We start from the raw sequence: 19,478 nt of genomic DNA, 5'->3' as shown, positions 1-19,478 counted from the left end.
TTCTAGATTACTAGGAATATGTCAGAGCTTTTCAGAATCCTTCTGGATATCTCATTCCCCTGCTATTCCTTGTAAACTTTTGGTTAGCCTGTTGTTTGCCCAAGCTATTATCTACTGATGCAGGCAGCCATGATGTTATCAAACAATTGCTGCTGATTGTTTTTGACAAACAACACTGGAAAAATGGCTGTTTACACTAGGCGAGCTCTGAGTCAGGTCAATAAATCAAGCCTTCTTAGTGGGGACCTTCCAGGGAACTACCTGACAGGTCATATAATGACAATTCTCTGTGAATAGGGCTTTGAAGAAACTTAATCACATCCTGACCCTTCTAGTGGCTGTCAGGTGATTGCAGGATGCTGGTTTCCAAGGCTACTATGTAGTTGGGGAGAGAGGAGGAAATACGGCAAGTTAAAAATGCCACAAAACTCACATTTATTGCTGAGATTTGGACACTATTTTTTGAATAAACATTTTTCTCCTTAAATATATTAATATTATGATCTACATTACTAGAATTCTAATACTGAACACTCTAGCACTCCTGGAATAAACCTTCAAGGAATATTTCTACTGAAAAGGGAGTGGAGAAAAAGGTTATAATGAAAGAAAAAAAATCAGAAGAAATGGAATCTAAAAAACAAATTTCAGGTACTTCATTTTTTGTTGAGGGCTAGCCTTGGGTTTAGGAGGTACAAAATTAGTTACTTTCATAATTCCCCTTTTTGAACTTTTCCTCCCTGTCTCCTCATAGAGTTGGCCATATCTAAAGTCATTCACAAAAATTACTATGAAATATTACGTGGATGATAAAAAGAATAAGGTGTGTACTGATATGGAGTGTAACTCTGTGTAATAACATGGAATGTGCCCACAGTATTTTGTTATTTAAACCAAACCTCTTATATTTTGTTAGAAACTAAATATTTATATATAAAATTTTTTGAGGCTGGGCGCAGTGGCTCACGCCTGTAATCCTAGCACTCTGGGAGGCCTAGGCGGGAGGATCGTTTGAACTCAGGAGTTCGAGACCAGCCTGAGCAAGAGCGAGACCCCATCTCTACTAAAAATAGAAAGAAATTAATTGGCTAACTAAAAATATGTACAAAAAATTAGCCGAGCATGGTGGTGCATGCCTGTAGTCCCAGCTACTCGGGAGGCAGAAGGATTGCTTGAGCCTGGGAGTTTGAGGTTGCTGTGAGCTAGGCTGATGCCACGGCACTCACTCTAGCCTGGGCAACAGAGTGAAACTCTGTCTCAAAAAAAAAAAAAGAAAAAAAATTTTTTTTTGTAAGTTTGCATTTGTAAATAATATATATAAAAAGAAAAGAAAGATACATATAGAGAGGGCTACAGTGCTTTGAGAGTTAATATTTTGTTTACTTCTTTATGAGATTGTGATAATCATAACATGTTTTAAAAACACTGTTTTCACCATTGCTATAGTTAAATCCAAATAGTATAAATGTAGAGTGATAAATAATCTTTCCCTAAAGACTCTGTAGACCCAGTTTTCTCTGTTAATTTCAAGATAGAGCAAACCTCCACTAGTGCTTTACAAAAAGATGGATAAGTCTTTAACTATGAGTCTAAAAATTCTAAATTCAAAATATAAATATCAAGTACAGTTGGATAGTCAAATACAGCTTCCTTATAGAGCAGTAGATAGAATTTAAGCAATTCGTTTGGCATATGCTAAAGGTTTTACCACTGCAAAGTACTGAATATTTTTCTTATTTAGAAAGCATCATAACATCAGTTTACAACCTATTTTCTGAAGTTCTTTCCAGCCCCTTGAACTTCTGAATGGGCAAAAATGGGGGTTTTTTGTTTGTTGATTTTTTTTTTTTTTTTGAGACAGAGTCTTGCTTTGTTGCCCAGGCTAGCGTGAGTGCCATGGTGTCAGCCTAGCTCACAGCAACCTCAGACTCCTGGGCTCAGGCAATCCTACTGCCTCAGCCTCCCGAGTAGCTGGGACTATAGGTATGCACCACCATGCCCGGCTAATTTTTTATATGTATATTTTTAGTTGTTTGGCTAATTTTTTTCTATTTTTAGTAGAGATGGGGTCTCACTCTTGCTCAGGCTGGTCTCAAACTACTGAGCTCAAACAATCTACCTGCCTCAGCCTCCCAGAGTGCTAGGATTACAGGCGTGAGCCACTGCACCTGGCCTGAAATACATTTTTGACTTATGATATTTTCAACTTATGGTAGGTTTATTGAGACTTAACTCCACTGTAAGTCAAAGAGCACCTGTATATAAACAATGGAATACTATTCAGCCATCAGAGGAAGAAAATTCAATCATTTGAGACAATATAAATGAACCTGGAGGGCATTATATTAAATGAAATAAGCCAGGCACAGAAAGAAAAATATGACATGATCTCACTCATTATGTGGGATCTAAGAAAGTTGATGTAGAAGTAGAGGGTAGAGTGGTGGTTACCAGAGGTTGGGGTGGTTAGGTGGGCGAGAGGGTTGAGGAGATGTTGGTGATATATAATTACAGTAGTTAGGAGAAATAAGTTCAATGGATCCGTTCTACAGCATGGTGACTATAGTAATGACAAGCTACTATATCCTTGAAAAATACTGAGAGTGGATGTTTGTGTCCTCACCACAAAAGTGATAACTGTGAGGTAATGCTTTTGTTAATTAGCTGGATTTAACCATGCCACAATGTGTATATATTCAAACATCATATTATATATGGCAAATATATACAATTTTATCTATCAATTAAAAAATACCATAAACAATGTAAAAAGACAAGAAAAAATTAATTTTCTTCCAAATTTTGATTTAAAACTTATCTTTCTTATATTTTGCAATTCTTTTTGACACATTTTCTTTTCACCAACTGAAAAAAGCAAATAGTGTTCATGTATACTTTGAATGCCAGTACTCTATTATTAAATATTTACATTTTCAGAGAACTCAAGTGGCATTTATTAATGAGTAGCCTTCTTTTTTTTATTTTTTATTTTTTATTTCGGCATATTATGAGGGTACAGATTTTAAGGTTTCAATAAATGCCCATTCCCCCCCTCTCCCCAATGAGTAGTCTTCTTTTGAGGCAGTAGTCATAAGCAGTATCTAGGTGAGTTCTTTTATGCTGACAGCTACAGAATAACAGGAATCAATTTTCTGTTGTCTGTATCCACAGGAAACTATAAACAAACTATTTATTACAGAGAGACAAATGCATACCAGTGTTCCCAGGCACACTCACTGGCTGGGGCAGGTTTGATGACTAAACTATTTGAACAAGAAAGGTTTATGATTTCCCTACATTTACATGGTAAATGGAACCAAGATTAGAATTCAGGAAGTGTCTGCAATGTTCTCAAAAACCAAATCAGATGGACCCCTGGGGAAGGTAGTGGGACGGGAAATTGTCAAAAGGGACTTTAGTTTCTTCTGTACTATCTTATTCTTTATTAGGAGATTATATTCATATACTAAATTGGTGATTAAAAATCAACTTAGGCTGGGCACAGTGGCTCATGCCTATAATCCTAGCACTCTGGGAGGCCACCAGAGTGCCTTGAGGCCAGGAGGTCAGGAATTCCTGACCCCATGAGGTCAGGGGTTCGAAACCAGCCTGAGCAAGAGCTGGTTTGAGGTCAGGAGTTGACCTCAAACCAGCTTGAGGTCAGGAGTTCCTTGACTACTTGAGGTCAGGAGTTCGAAACCAGCCTGAGCAAGAGCGAGACCCATCTCTACTATAAATAGAAAGAAATTAATTGGCCAATTAATATATATATAAAACTAGCCAGGCATGGTGGCCCATGCCTGTCGTCCCAGCTACTCGGGAGGCTGAGGCAGAAAGATTGCTTGAGCCTAGGAGTTTGAGGTTGCTGTGAGCTAGGCTGATGCCACGGCACTCACTCTAGCCTGGGCAACAAAGTGAGACTCTGTCTCAAAAAAAAAAAAAAAAAAAAAAAATCAACTTATAAAACTAAGAGTTAAAAAGAGATGTGAATAGTTGAGAAGTCATATGAATTTAGATTTATGAGTTTGTCCACCTGGGAGTAAGTGATTTCTACTTAAATAGTGTATTTGTTTGGCATTATTGAGGTGCATATAAAACCACTTTTGTGGTCCAAATGGAATGTAAGTGAAACTAAAGAAGGATAATATAAATTATTTGGGTTATTTGGAAAAAAAAAAAACAAAACACACACAACAAAACACTGGAAGGCATAGTACTTCTTGATAGCTTTAACTCAGGACCAGACATTAGGTTGACCAGGAGGCCAGAATTTGTACACGCCCACCTGCTGGGTAAAGAAAGGCAAGTTACTTAAACTTTACCTGTCCTAAGTTTTCTCTCAGCAGTTCAGGGGAGATTAAGTCTGCCTTTTCCTTAAAGAAATAAAATCAAAATTAATTTTAAGGAGAGAGAGCGAGAAAAAGAGAGACATCTTTAGAAATAAATTCCAGTGGGGAAATGAAGATTTTTCCCAAAACCTTTAGGCAGAAGTGGGTTTTTGTTTTTGTTTCTCTCTTGTCTTTTGGCTTTCACTTTTATTTTTTATTTTTTTATTATTTTTTTTTTTTGAGACAGAGTCTCGCTTGTTGCCCAGGCTAGAGTGAGTGCCATGGCGTCAGCCTAGCTCACAGCAACCTCAAACTCCTGGGCTCAAGCAATCCTGCTGCCTCAGCCTCCCGAGTAGCTGGGACTACAGGCATGCGCCAGCATGCCCGGCTAATTTTATATATATATTAGTTGGCCAATTAATTTCTTTCTATTTATAGTAGAGACGGGGTCTCGCTCTTGCTCAGGCTGGTTTCGAACTCCTGACCTCGAGCAATCCGCCCGCCTCAGCCTCCCAGAGTGCTAGGATTACAGGCGTGAGCCACCGCGCCCGGCTTGGCTTTCACTTTTAAATCTTAAATGTTAATATTAAAGGCTGCAGGCATGACAGGCAATGAGCAGGTGAAGAACCATGGAAAAGTGTTCAAAACCCCTGTGTTAGCTAACAGGTTTCTCCAGAGAAGGCTGGAGAAGGTAGCATGGAGATGCTCTATCAGCTACTAAAGCCTTAAAACAAGGCTGATGTCTCTTTGGACTTTAAAATTGTCCCTATGCAGCTTATTGTATTTTTGTTTAATAAAATAAACAAGAGGGTTTTTTTCCATGGGAAAAAATAAATAAATTCCAGATTAGATCCTCAGGGTACAGGAGTATGGTTCATTCATGAGCCTCCCTCCTGTGGGGCCTAGCAGGTATTTGTTTATAGCCTATCTCCACCCTCTCCTAGCCTCTTCTCCCATCTATTTCTGTATTCCACTGCTTCTCCGGTGAACAAAATTTACACTTTGCCTAAAAGGCCTGCTCACACTTTTAGACTGCTGGACACTTTTCTGTAACTTCTCTTGAGCAGACTTACTGTCCCCTCACTGTGTTCCGGAGTATTTTATCTGTATCTGTTTCTTTTTTTTTTTTGAGACAGAGTCTCCCTTTGTTGCCCAGGCTAGAGTGAGTGCCGGGGCGTCAGCCTAGCTCACAGCAACCTCAAACTACTGGGTTCAAGCAATCCTGCTGCCTCAGCCTCCCGAGTAGCTGGGACTTCAGGCATTCGCCACCATGTCTGGCTAATTTTTTCTATATATATTAGTTGGCCAATTAATTTCTTTCTATTTATAGTAGAGACGGGGTCTCGCTCTTGCTCAGGCTGGGTTTGAACTCCGGACCTCGAGCAAATCTGCCTGCCTCGGCCTCCCAGAGTGCTAGGATTCCAGGTGTGAGCCACCGTGCCTGGCCTGTATCTGTTTCTGTTATAATTTTTATATTGGATTCTCCACTGGCTGTGAATACTTTGACAGAGGGATAGTGACTTATTTATCATTTTATCTCCAAAGTCTAGAATGTTCCTGGCTTTTAGGAAATACACATTTTTTTTTTTTAATAATACATGGGGTCCGTTTTATTTTTATATTCTAAAAGTAGTAACAACCCAGGCGTGGCAGTGATAGCCTGATAGCGGTAAATTCTGGAATAGCCTTAGGGAAGCAGATATCCCCTGACTCAGAATTTCAAGGTGGTTGCTCTGGGCACTAGGCATAGATAAAGGACGGAGATTAGCAAGGATAGGCAAAGTGAGCCACAGGGGGCATTTCTCATCCCCAGCTTCTTTTAGGGTGCCCCCCTAAGATCTTTGGCTGAACCCCGACGGCTGTGCCTGGCTTAAGTTGCCCCTCCCTTGAGGGGTCTTACCCGTCATTGACTAAGCAGCCATCTTATAGGGTGTACGCAGCAATCACAGGAACAATATATTTGTTGTGTGGCTTCCAGACCCCCAATGCTGTGGGACGGGGCTGCTCTTGCTACTTGCAGCTCAGGTCCTTTGTTATGCCTCTAGGCAACACCTTTGTTTATCACAGGGAGCCTGTCCGGAACAGATTACTAGGCAATACACAATTTTTGAAAATTGAATTATTACTGTGAATCCTCTAGATTAAACATAATCTGCCACTTTAGAGTATAAACAGGGAAGTTAATTGATTATGTGAAGTGGATGGTTTTTTTTTTTTTTTTTTAGACAGAGTCTCACTGTGTTGCCCCGGCTAGAGTGCTGTGGTGTCACCCTAGCTCACAGCAACCTCAAACTCCTGGCTCAAGCGATCCTCCTGCCTCAGCCTCCCGTGTAGCTGGGACTACAGGCATGTGCCACCATGCCTGGCTAATTTTTTCTATATATTTTTAGTTGGCCAATTAATTTCTTTGTATTTTTAGTAGAGACAGGGTCTCACTCTTGTTCAGGCTGGTCTCGAACTCCTGAGCTCAAACAATCCACCTGCCTCGGCCTCCCAGAGTGCTAGGATTATAGGCATGAGCCACCATGCCTGGCCTGAAATGGATGTTTTTAAGAAAGATGTCCTTTCTCTAATTTTTGACTGAGAATACAAATTGAAATAAAATAATATAATACATTTTAGAAATTTTTTTTATACATTTATGATGTGAGAACTTTCATGCTCTTATAGTAGTTTTCCAAATGCAATGTCAGTATTACCTGGGAACTTGTTAGAAATGTAAATTCTTGTACCATGCCTGAGACCTGCAAAATCAGAAACTCTGGGCATGGAGTCCAGCAATCACCACAGGTGATTCTGATTCATGCTCAAGATTGAGAACCACTGTTCCAGAACAAATAAAAATACTTAAGAAACTTACACTTGGTCAACTACTTTCACTTAACAAAAAATTAATCTTGTTCATTTTTCATACATAAAGCAATACAGTTTTCTAGTGTTTCTTGTACCAGAGTCTTAGTATTCTTTGGTGTCCAAAATTCTAAAATAATTTTTAAATCCTGAGTTTTTACTTCAAGGATGGTCTAAAAAATTATTCTAACACTTAAAATTTTTCTTATGCAGTGATAATTTACCATGTCCTGGAACTAAGATTTTGGTTCCTTAAGTGAGAGTTTCTCAAACCCTCATCCTTGGATATACTCTAAGGCATAATGTTTAAGATCATGGATTCTGGAGTTAGACTATGTGGGTTCAAATTTAAGCACTGCCTCAATGTGTGACCTTGGGCAACTTACTTAAATTTTCTGAGTCTTCATCATTTGTAAAGTGGAGATTATAGTAGTATCTATCTTAGGCATGCTCTGTGGATTAAATACTCTGAGAATTAAATGCTCTTAAATCATATCTAGCACTTGCTCAGTAAGTATTAACTATTATTTTTTCGGGAGGTTTATGCAGCAATTAGGACTGTACTGGGCTGCAAGTAACAGAATATTAGACTGTATTAGTTTCTCTCTTTCTTTTCCTTCCCTTCCTTCCTTCCTTCCTTCCTTCCTTCCTTCCTTCCTTCCTTCCTTCCTTCCTTCCTTCCTTCCTTCCTTCCTTCCTTCCTTCCTTCCTCCTCTCCCTCTCCCTCTCCCTCTCCCTCTCCCCTTCTTTTTTCTTTTTCTTGACAGAGTCTTCCTCTGTCACCCAGGCTAGAGTACTATGGCATCAGCCTAGCTCACTGCAACCTCAAACTCCTGGGTGCAAGTGATCCTCAGCCTCTCAAGCAACTGGGACTACAGGTGTGTGCTACCATGCCTGGCTAATAAGTTTCTGTTGTTTAAGCCACCCAGTCTATGGTATTTTGTTATGGCATCCTGAGCTGAATAATATAGATTTGCTCTTCCTGGAGGCTCTAGGAGAGAATATTTTTCTTTACTTTTTCTAACTTCTAAAGATCATGTGCACTCCTTGGTTTGTGGCTCCTTTCTCTATCTTTAAAGCCAGAAGCATAGCATCTTCAAATCACTCCCTGATTTGGACTTGCCTGCCTCCCTCTTCCACTTTTAAAGATCCTGTCATTACATTGGGCTCACCTGGGTAATCCAGAACACTTTTTATTTTAAGGTCAATTCATTAGCAACCTTAATCCCACCTACAAGCTTACTTCCTCCTTGCCATGTAACAAAATATATTCACAGGATAATTAGGATGCGGACATCTTTGGGGAGCCGTTATTCTGGCTACCACATGGACTAACAATAGTTTGAACTTAAGGACATATATTATTTACTAAACAAGTTTGGAGGTGAGAGCTTCTAATATTTATTTAGCAGAATATCTATATCATCAAGAACCATACTCTGTCTCCCTTACCTAGCTTTTTAACTTTTCATCTTCATATTTGTTGCCTCATGGTTTGAAAGATGATTGTTGAATTTCTGTGCATCAGGAACATGTTCAACACAGGAAAAGGCGAAGGGATGGTGGCAGTCTATTCTTGCCTTAGGTCTACCCCCTTTTAATTTATTAATTAATTAATAAAAATTAATAAATTTTTTTTTGAGACAGGGTCTCATGTTGCCCAGGCTAGAGTGAATGCCGTGGCGTCAGCCTAGCAACCTCAATCTCCTGGGCTCAAGCAATCCTGCTGCCTCAGCCTCCCGACTACAGGCATGCGCCACCATGCCTGGCTAATTTTTTCTATATATATTAGATGGCCAATTAATTTCTTTCTATTTATAGCAGAGACGGGGGCTCGCTTGCTCAGGCTGGTTTTGTTTTTGTTTTTGTTTTTGTTTTTGAGACAGAGTCTCACTTTGTTGCCCAGGCTAGAGTGAGTGCCATGGCATCAGCCTAGCTCACAGCAACCTTAATCTCCTGGGCTCAAGGGATCCTACTGCCTCAGCCTCCCGAGTAGCTGGGACTACAGGCATGTGCCACCATGCCCGGCTAATTTTTTGTATATATATTTTTAGTTGGTCAATTAATTTCTTTTTATTTTTGGTAGAGACAAGGTCTCACTCAGGCTGGTTCGAACTCCTGACCTTGAGCAATCCTCCCACCTCAGCCTCCCAGAGTGCTAGGATTGTAGGCGTGAGCCACCATGCCCGTCCTCAGGCTGGTTTTGAACTCCTGACCTCAAGCAATCCACCAGCCTAGGCCTCCCAGAGTGCTAGGATTACAGGTGTGAGCCACCGAGCCCAGCCTTAATTAATTTTTTGAAACAAGTTCTCCCTCTGTTGCCTGGGCTAGAGTGCAATGGCATCATCATAGCTCACAGTGACCTCTAACATCTGAGCTCAAGCAGTCCTACTGCCTTAGCCTCCTAAACAACTGGGACCACAGGCACACACCACCATGTCCAGCTAATTTTTCTGGTTTTTTTTTTGTAGAGCCAGGGTTTTGCTGTGTTGCTCAGGTTGGTCTTGAACTCCTGGTCTTCTCCTTTTATCAGAAGGCAAAATATTTTCCCCTGAATCCCCCTAGCAATCTTTCCCTGACTGGGTCATACTGCCATCTCGAGCTATAAAAGAAGAGTGAGCATCTGGCAAAGGAGAATGAGACTGTCCTGACTGACTTAGAACATTTATAATTCATTGTCTAGGGCTTGATGCATTGCTCCCAAGCAAAATTGTAGGTTTTTTCAGGAAAAAAGAAAATTTCCAAATAATTGTATAAACAAAGTATAATGTACTATCAATAATGGTGATGCTACTGAAACGGAAATGTCGGCTGGCATGATAAGAAATCCTAATATTTTTCAGCCAATGTATGAAACTCAAGGTTTGATGTATGCTCATTATACTATTATTTAGTTAATTCAATAAATATTTATTGCGTGTCAGGCACTGCCCTAGGAGCTGAGATTATAGCTGTGAAGAAAAACAAGAAGAGATGGCTGAGTGCGGTGACTCACACCTGTAATCCTAGCACTATGGGAAGCTGAGGCAGGAGGATTGCTGGAGTTCAAGACCAGCCTGAGCAAGAGCGAGACCCTGTCTCTACTAAAAATAGGAAAAATTAGCCAGGTGTGATGGTGCACACCTGTAGTCCCTGCTACTCAGGAGGCTGAGTCAGGAGAATCACTTGAGCCCAGGAGCCTGAAGTTATAGTGAGCTATGATGATGCCACTGTACTCTAGCCTGGGTGACAGAGACCCTGTCTCAAAAGACAAAAACAAGAAGAGATTCTGAATTTATGCTTTTACAGTCTGATTAGAATAATCTAAGAAATGCAAATGAAAACTCGATATTTTTTATTTATCAGATTAGCAATGGTGGGATGCTCTCATACACTGTCTAAATTGGTATACTTCTGCAGATAAATTTAACAGTTTGTGTAAATTACCTAACTTTAACTGTTTGTGTAAAATACCTATATACTTTAAGCCAAGGATTTCACTTTTAGGAATCTATTATAATTAAAAAATCAGAAACACAGGTCTAGATTTACATTGAACAAGTTTGGTCACTACATTATCTTTACAATTGAAAAATTAAAAATGACTTTAAAACTTGCCCAAAGGGATATAGTTAAATAACTTACAGCATATCTATAAGCCTATTGTAAATCTACTAAAATGATGATTAGAAGCATTTGGTGTCCTTGGAAAATACTGATGCTATACAGTTGATCTTACATTTACAATACTTTATAAAAGGGACTTGATTGTCTGAGAATTTTGCTATCTGCAAGGAGTCTTGGAAACAATCCCTTGAGGATACAGAAGGCAGACTATACTGTTAAAGGAGTAAAAATTCTGATAGAATACTGTACATCTAAAAACATTACTAATGTTATTACAAATTTATGTGGTTATAGGTCATTTTACTATTTCCCAAGTTTTTTATAATAAGTATATTTTTAAATTAGAAAAAATGCACTCTTTTAAAGGGAAAAGGGAAAATAACCTTTTATTTAAAGGTTAAATAACCTTTAATTATTTAAAGGGAAAATAACCTTCACTGAGAGACTGTCAGTAACATACAAGCCTCTTGGATGTGTCATGCACTTCTTTAAAAAGAGCCTTAGCTAGTTTGGGCTACTCTAAGGAAGAATACGATTATGCTGCTATGTTCTATGTACAGTGTGAAAAGTCAATACAAAATTTGAAAAAAAATTCCATTTAGGCAATAGTTTAAAACAAATTCAATTAAGAGGCTTAAAAAATGAGGAATTACATATCTTTAAATGTAGGTGTGTTAGAATAATTTGCTTGACTCTGTGTTTTGGAACTATTAATTGGTTCTGTATATCAAGTAAAACATTAACTCTTTGACTTTTGGCAACAACAGGAAGTAAAGCAGGCCACCAGCAATTCGGAGAGTTTGCAAAAACAGCTTGCAAGGAAAATGAAGCTCCCGATTTTCATAGCGGATGCATTCACAGCAAGAGCATTTCGTGGGAATCCTGCTGCTGTTTGCCTCATAGAAAATGTAAGTGCTTGTGTTTTAAAGTGCAGCACCTGAAATTCTATTCTAATAAATTCCTGTAGAACCAGTTAATTCTTTTTAAAAAAACCAAACCAGTGCCACCTGTTTGTTTACCTTTTTGATTTATGTTCTTTGTCGTGATATCAGTAATGTTCAGCTATGCAAGTTGATTTGGACCAAATTATGTGATGAGAACGCTTATATTAGGTTCAGTCCAAAGAAATGAAGATTCATAAACAGAAGAACTAGACCTAATTTTAAAAAAGAACTAGGGTTCCCTTTTAGCCCTCAGATTTTCATTTAGTTAGCACCAAATGTTGAAGAGAATGAAATGAGTTTTGAGTGACTAGACATGGCTGATATTACACTTAGCATGATGGATCCAAGCTGGTTATCTTTAACCTTACCTGTAGCTCAGACCATTAGAAATTCTTTTCAGGATCAAAAAAAGAAACATTTTTCTAAAGAATTTAAGTGATTAAGTAGTAAGGTAGAAGGAATTAAGCTATTACATACAAAGAACTTACTGAAAGTCTCATTTTTGAAATGGCTTTTTGATTAGGATAAATATTAACAGGGTGGTTAAATATTCTTTGACCTTAGGAGCTTTGTGTTGGTCCCTGGAAAGTAGGAAATAAGGTAAGGTACTCTTCCAGTCAGAGCAGTTAACACAAAAGCAGATTATCTGAGAATTATTTCATGAAGACAGTAGCAATTGATGATCTTAAATAAGTCATACTGAGTTGGGCAGAGTGTGCACTGGGGCCTTCTAGGTCAGAGAATGTCAACTTGGCCTGTACATGAAAAGCACCCAAGGAGCTTAAAAAAATTCCTACGGCCGGGATGTATCCCAGACCAATTACAACAGATTCTCTGGGGGTGGGACCCAGGCAGCACTGTTTTTTAAAACTCCCCCAAGTGATTCCAGTGTGCAATAACGATGGAGAAGGGCTGAGGTTTTACTAAGGTAGATGAATATTGTTTACTGATTCATTTTTACAATTCTTTCCTCTCTCAAGTGGAATAATAAAATGGTGATCAAAGTCCTCATCTTAACCTTAACTACATTCATTATGCAACCTTGCAGCTTCCACAAAATGTGGAAGGTAACAAAAGTAATAGGCTTTATCCAGTAGCACAAGAGCTTGGGAAGATAAGCAAGAGAATAATTAACATTCAGATTCCAAATTGTGAACTTTCTTTAGAAACAACCTGGCAGAGGCGGAGGCGGGCGGATTGCTCGAGGTCAGGAGTTCAAAACCAGCCTGAGCAAGAGCGAGACCCCATCTCTACTATAAATAGAAAGAAATTAATTGGCCAACTAATATACATAGAAAAAATTAGCCGGGCATGGTGGCACATGCCTGTAGTCCCAGCCACTCGGGAGGCTGAGGCAGAAGGGTTGCTCGAGCCCAGGAGTTTGAGGTTGCTGTGAGCTAGGCTGACGCCATGGCACTCTCTCTAGCCTAGGCAACAAAGTGGAGACTCTGTCTAAAAAAAAAAAAAAAAAAAAAAAAAAGAAACAACCTGGCAAACCTAACTTCCTGTTAAGGAATGGTGGAATTGGCTATAACTGCCTGTTAAGAGTCTTAGTATATTTGCCCAGTGTCCTCATGTGATATCCCTGAAGAGTTTTGACAATAGTTTTGAGTAATTTATATATTCAATTTTTTTTTTTTTTTTTTTTTTTTGAGACAGAGTCTCGCTTTGTTGTCCAGGCTAGAGTGAGTGCCGTGGCATCAGCCTAGCTCACAGCAACCTCAAACTCCTGGGCTCCAGTGATCCTTCTGCCTCAGCCTCCCGAGTAGCTGGGACTACAGGCATGCGCCACTATGCCCGGCTAATTTTATATATATATATATATATCAGTTGGCCAATTAATTTCTTTCTATTTATAGTAGAGACGGGGTCTCGCTCTTGCTCAGGCTGGTTTCGAACTCCTGACCTTGAGCAATCCGCCCGCCTCGGCCTCCCAAGAGCTAGGATTACAGGCGTGAGCCACAGCGCCCGGCCTATATATTCAATTTTTTACCAGATAATAAGAATTCGTGTTATTCCCTGACTTACTCCTTTTACATCCAGCACACTCACGAAACATCAGACTTACAGCATCTATCTTTCTGTCTCTCCATTAAAACATATTTTATTTCCAATTATATATTTGGAAAAATCAGGAAATAAAAATTTAAAAAGAACTTAACATAATTCAAAGCAATATGCTTCAGTATGAATGGAAGAAGGAAAAAGAAGATAAGGAAGTCCATGATTGGGGAAGCTCCCTCTAAATAGTCTTCCAATTCACTTCTTTTGAAGGTTGGGCCTGTGAGACCAGGGTAATTTGATGGCCTGTCAGGGACACCTGAATAGGTACCTAAAGATATAGGTATCTTGCTCACATTTTCCCGCTCTTTGGACATGAGAATAATGTCCTCCTGGAGGCTAATGTAGCACTTTTACAAATTCATAATCAGTAAAAATTATAGTAGAAGTATAAACTGTGGTTTCCACCCTTGGGTTCTTTGCTCATGGCCTGAAACGGACATACCCAAAACACCTAGAGAGAACACAGTGGACACAGGAAGATATCAGAGACAAATAAATGCTAAACCTTATAATGTTGACCACAATTCAGCAAGAACTTAGCCTGTTGTTAATGCATTCTACAAATATCTATTGACATCTATCACGAGCCAGGCTCTGGTCTAGGGGCCGGAAATACAAAGGTTAACAAGTTTGCCTGCCCTTGAGGTGCTCACAGTCTAGTGGGTAAAGAAACATGTAAACCTGATCATTATTTAGTAGTCACCATGAAGGCTAAAAGACCTGAGGGTGCCAGGTACAATGGGGACTCAGAGAATGGAATAATCTTGGGTTTTATGGAGGTAAAAATACTTCATATTTTAAATGCAGACCTTCAAAGGTATTTTTGTTTTGTTTTGTTTTGCTTTGCTATAAATTATTTTAAAATTTGACTGAGAGGAGACTAACCACAGGAAAATTTGGTAGACTAAAGACAAGGTCGTTATACTTTGAGATTTTGAATACCTGATAAAAGATTGCTGGAAATAAAGTAAAAAATTCTGAGTAATAAAGTTCCAAGAGCTTCTATAATTTTCTAAAGGGATTTTTTGTTGTTGTTGTTGTTTTCAAGACAAGTTCATTTTTAAAAATTTCACATGAGAAACATATATCACTGTACCTTAGGTGAAAACACAGATTATGGGCTAAGTGGAACATGGAACAGATATTTAGAAAAAAAAATTTAACCCCTTAAAAAATTGAGTGTCCTCAAATGGCTTACAATCAGTTTGACAAAAAAGACCTCCTAGGAACACGGAAAATATATAGAAACAACATGAAAAATGAAATAGATACATTATGATGACAGATGTGTAAAAAACTAGAGGGACCCATGACCAAGTATTGCAATAGGTCACGGGGCTGTGGCAGTGATAACCAGCAGTGCTTTATTCTTCTGTAAACCAGCTTTAATATTTCGTGAAAATAACATATCAACAGGGGTAGGGAGCCCATATAATTGATTCTCCCTCATGTTCTAAAAGTTTTTATTATTTTGTTGTTGGGGGTGGGGTTATGTGTGTATGTGTTTTAAAACACGGTTTCTCAACAAGACATTATTGACTTTTTTATTTTTATTTTTTTTTTGAGACAGAGTCTCGCTTTGTTGTCCAGGCTAGAGTGAGTGCCGTGGCGTCAGCCTAGCTCACAGCAACCTCAAACTCCTGGGCTCAAGCGATCCTCCAGCCTCAGCCTCCCGAGTAGCTGGGACTACAGGCATGCGCCACCATGCCCGGCTAATTTTTTTATATATATATCAGTTGGCCAATTAATTTCTTTCTATTTATAGTAGAGACGGGGTCTCGCTCAGGCTGGTTTTGAACTCCTGACCTTGAGCAATCCGCCCGCCTCGGCCTCCCAAGAGCTAGGATTACAGGCGTGAGCCACAGCGCCCGGCCAGACTTTTTTATTTTTTGAGATAAGATTTTGCTCTGTTGCGCTGGCTGGAGTGCAATGGCTTGATTGTAGCTCTTTGCAACCTCAAACTTCTGGGCTCAAGCAATCTTCCTGCATCAGCCTCCAGGGTAGCTAGGCCTATAGGTATATGCCACTATGCCCGACTAATTTTTAAATTTTTTGTAGATATGGGGTCTCGCTATGTTGCCCAGGCTGGTCTCGAACTCTTGGTCTCAAGCGATCTTTCTGCTTCAGCCTCCCAAAGTACTGGAATTATAGGCGAGAGAGCCACTGCACTCAGCTTGTTGACATTTTGGACCAGATGGTTCTTTGTTGTATGGGGCTGTTATGTGCACTATATGATTTTTCGCAGTATTCTTGTCCTTTATCTGCTAGATGACAGTAGTACTTCCCCAATTGTAACAATCAAAAATGTCTCCAGGCCGGGTGCAGTGGCTCACGCCTGTAATCCTAGCACTCTGGAAGGCCCAGGCGGGCGGATTGCTCTAGGTCAGGAGTTCGAAACCAGCCTGAGCAAGAGCGAGACCCCATCTCTACTATACATAGAAATAAATTAATTGGCTAACTAACATATCTAGAAAAAAAATTAGCTGGGCATGGTGGCGCATGCCTCTAGTCTCAGCTACTTGGGAGGCTGAGGCAGGAGGATTGCTTGAGCCCAGGAGTTTGAGGTTGCTGTGAGCTAGGCTGATGCCACGGCACTCACTCTAGCCTGGGCCGCAAAGTGAGACTCTGTCTCAAAAAAAAAAAAATGTCTCCAGACATAGCCAAGTGTTGCCTGGGGGCAAAATTGCTCCCAGTTGAGAACTATTGTTTCAAGGAAACAATAGTTTCTCTGTAGGAAAGTCTTCTGTAGGAAGTCCAGGTGCTTCTAAAGGTGCTTCTTTACCTTTTCTAAAGAGAGATTTATTCCTGAGTTTTTCTGTTAAAATTATTTATAAAAAAGAAACGTTGTTGTGTGGCCAGTGTATTTATTCCTCTTCTGTTGGCATTTACAGGATATCTGTCATACTCTGGACACCATGCTAAAATCAAATGTAGTATTCATTCATATGCATTATTATTCTTTTAAACAATAGCAATCATTTTCAGTGACAGCAAGGGGAATTGGCTTCACACTTTTAAAGAGGAATGCTTAGTTTCAATTCTTGACATTCTTGCTGTTTCTTTTCCTGGTTAAGTTTGGAGAACACCAAAAACCTGTTTAGAACTTGGTGGGTTATGTAGACATATAGCAATACTGTGTGGCATTTCTAGACTTGGTGCTGCTCTTCCTTGGAGAGACGGTCACTGGCTCGGTGTGAACACACTGGCTCAGAGGCCTCTGGGGTTTTTAGGTGTTCCAACCTCACATCTCATTACTATGCCCAGAGGAGGGATGAGGAGTACAGAGAAGGTTCTTCTAGGGAGAGGGATAGTATTGAAGGGGTTTCCTTTGCTCAGTATTTGAGAGAAAAGTATAGTGCGAAGGAGGAGGAGAGGTTAATGTAGGAATTTCTGCTTCCCATGTATCCTGACTGGCTTCTAGAACATGATCATTCACCTTTGGGAACAGCAACTTTAGTTAGGCAAATTCAGCCAGGTACTATGCTCGTTGCTTTTCATATATCTTGTTTTACCCTCACAACTACTTTATGAGTAGGTCTTATTATTGTTGTTCCTATTTTGCAGATCAAGAAACAGAGGCAGCTTATAATCCTAGCCCTCTGGGAGGCCAAGGCGGGAGGATTGCTTGAGCTCAGGAGTTCGAGACCAGCCTGAGCAAGAGCTGAGACCCCCCCTCCCCCCCCCCCCCCCCCCCCCGTCTCTACTATAAATAGAAAGAAACTAGCCAAACAACTAAAAATAGAAAAAATTAGCCAGGCATGGTGGCATGCACCTGTAGTCCCAGCTATTCGGGAGGCTGAGGCAGAAGGATTGCTTGAGCCCAGGAATTTGAGGTTGCTGTGAGCCAGGCTGATGTCACGGCACTCTAGCCTGGGTGACAGAGTGAGACTCTGTCTGAAAAAAAAAAAAAAAAAGAAAGAAAGAAAGAGAAAAAGAGGCAGAAGAAGGTGAAGTAATTTGTCCTGGATCACACACTCCCTAGTGGCTGTCTTAGGATCCCACCACAGCTCTGCCTGACTGCAGAGCCTGTGCTCTTACCATAATCACCATTAGACTAGATATCCTCCCATATAGAAGCAGTATACGGGCTTCTATGGCACACTGTACTTTCCAGTTGATAACATACATCACTCCTGTAATTCATTCTATGCCTGCCTCACCAGAACGCAAATTCTATGAAATCTTATCCCATTCCGACTTGTTCCAACACCTCCTGCCTAGCACATGGGAGGCATCAAATAGATATCTGTTTAGTGAATGTGAAAATGTTATAATCAATTAAATTATGGCAAAACCTCCTTCTATGAGTTATACTTTAACCAACAATGATACATTTCACATTCTTAGTCATGGGGGCAGGATGGACAGGGTATATTAAAGCGAATATGAGTTTGGGGTTCTATGACGAAGGTGGAGAGACTAGGTGTCCATTAGGTACAACTGAAGATGTCCTATGGTTTGAGTGCTGCATTGTATGAACATAACTTCTGTAGGAAGTCCAGGTGCTTCAGAAGGAATCTCTCATTTCTTCCTGGATGATTTTAGAATTTTCTACAGCCAGGTGCTTTTACTTTACTGGAACCTATCTACAGCAGAGGGATAAGTGAGCAATATGGACTGATACGGCAGGGCTCTCATATTTAGGCTGCCATATTTATAAACTGCCACAAGATGGGAGTATTTTAAAACTTTACTCTGATTTTTCTGACCATTAATCTTCTGTAGGTCATAAGGTGATGGAACCTCAGTGTCCCAGTGCAGGACACTGGAACTCAGAAAAGCAAATATCACTCTGTTTTTGCTGTTGGAAATTTGATTCACATGAGATTACCAAAGGGAAATGGATAATTAAGCAAGAGAACTAATAGCTATCTGTCTGTTAATGCAGTATTTGAAAAGAAGCTTGTAGTGTAAAATGGAAAAATCATTGGAACTGAAAACCAGTTATTTTTTGTTTGTTTGTTTGGTTTTTTTTTTGAGACAGAGTCTCACTCTGTTGCCCAGGCTAGAGTGAGTGCCGTGGCATCAGCCTAGCTCACAGCAACCTCAATCTCCTGGGCTCAAGCAATCCTGCTGCCTCAGCCTCCCGAGTAGCTGGGACTACAGGCATGTGCCACCATGCCCGGCTAATTTTTTCTATATATATTAGTTGGCCAATTAATTTCTTTCTATTTATAGTAGAGACAGGGTCTCGCTCTTGCTCAGGCTGGTTTTGAACTCCTGACCTCGAGCAATCCGCCCACCTCGGCCTCCCAGAGTGCTAGGATTACAGGCATGAGCCACCACGCCCGGCCAAAACCAGTTATTTTGAATGAATTAATTCTCTTTCTTTTGTTTCTCCAGGGTTGTTTCTAAGGCTCTCAAAGTGGAAACCTTTTCACAATTCACGGTTTTCTTGACCTTTGTTTGCAGTGTAGAAATTCAGTGAATGTCAGTGAAAATTCAGTGAAAGCTGCCTGTGGTACACTTGGAAGGCTGCTACTATCAAACTTTCTGTATTTTCTCTGGTTCCTCAAGAAAATAGTGAGAACATTTTTAAGTGTCCTGGGACAGCAGTTACAGTTACAGAAATTCAAATTGCGATCAGTGCAGTATACCAAGGAAGAGAGGAATAAAGAACTGATGGGCCGTGAAGTGTGTGTCCTAGCTAATGTGTAAAAAGGTCCCTTTGCAAAGAAATTTATTA

The 19,478-nt window shown here is 40.0% G+C and overlaps 1 protein-coding gene across 2 annotated transcripts in view; it reads left to right on the top strand.

Moving 5' to 3' along the window:
• PBLD (phenazine biosynthesis like protein domain containing) overlaps positions 1-19,478 on the top strand; it is a 47,904-nt gene that overhangs the window by 12,300 nt on the left and 16,126 nt on the right. For both annotated transcript variants that reach the window (XM_076010044.1, XM_012762690.3), the window contains exon 2: positions 11,552-11,692. In XM_076010044.1, coding sequence (XP_075866159.1) covers positions 11,609-11,692 — 84 coding nt within the window. In that variant the 5' untranslated portion in view covers positions 11,552-11,608. The remainder of the gene's footprint in view (positions 1-11,551; positions 11,693-19,478) is intronic.

Source organism: Microcebus murinus, chromosome 14, assembly GCF_040939455.1.
Source record: "Microcebus murinus isolate Inina chromosome 14, M.murinus_Inina_mat1.0, whole genome shotgun sequence".
NCBI lineage: Eukaryota > Metazoa > Chordata > Mammalia > Primates > Cheirogaleidae > Microcebus > Microcebus murinus.
Note: the sequence above shows the minus strand (reverse complement) of the source record. Positions and strands in the feature narration are given on the sequence as shown.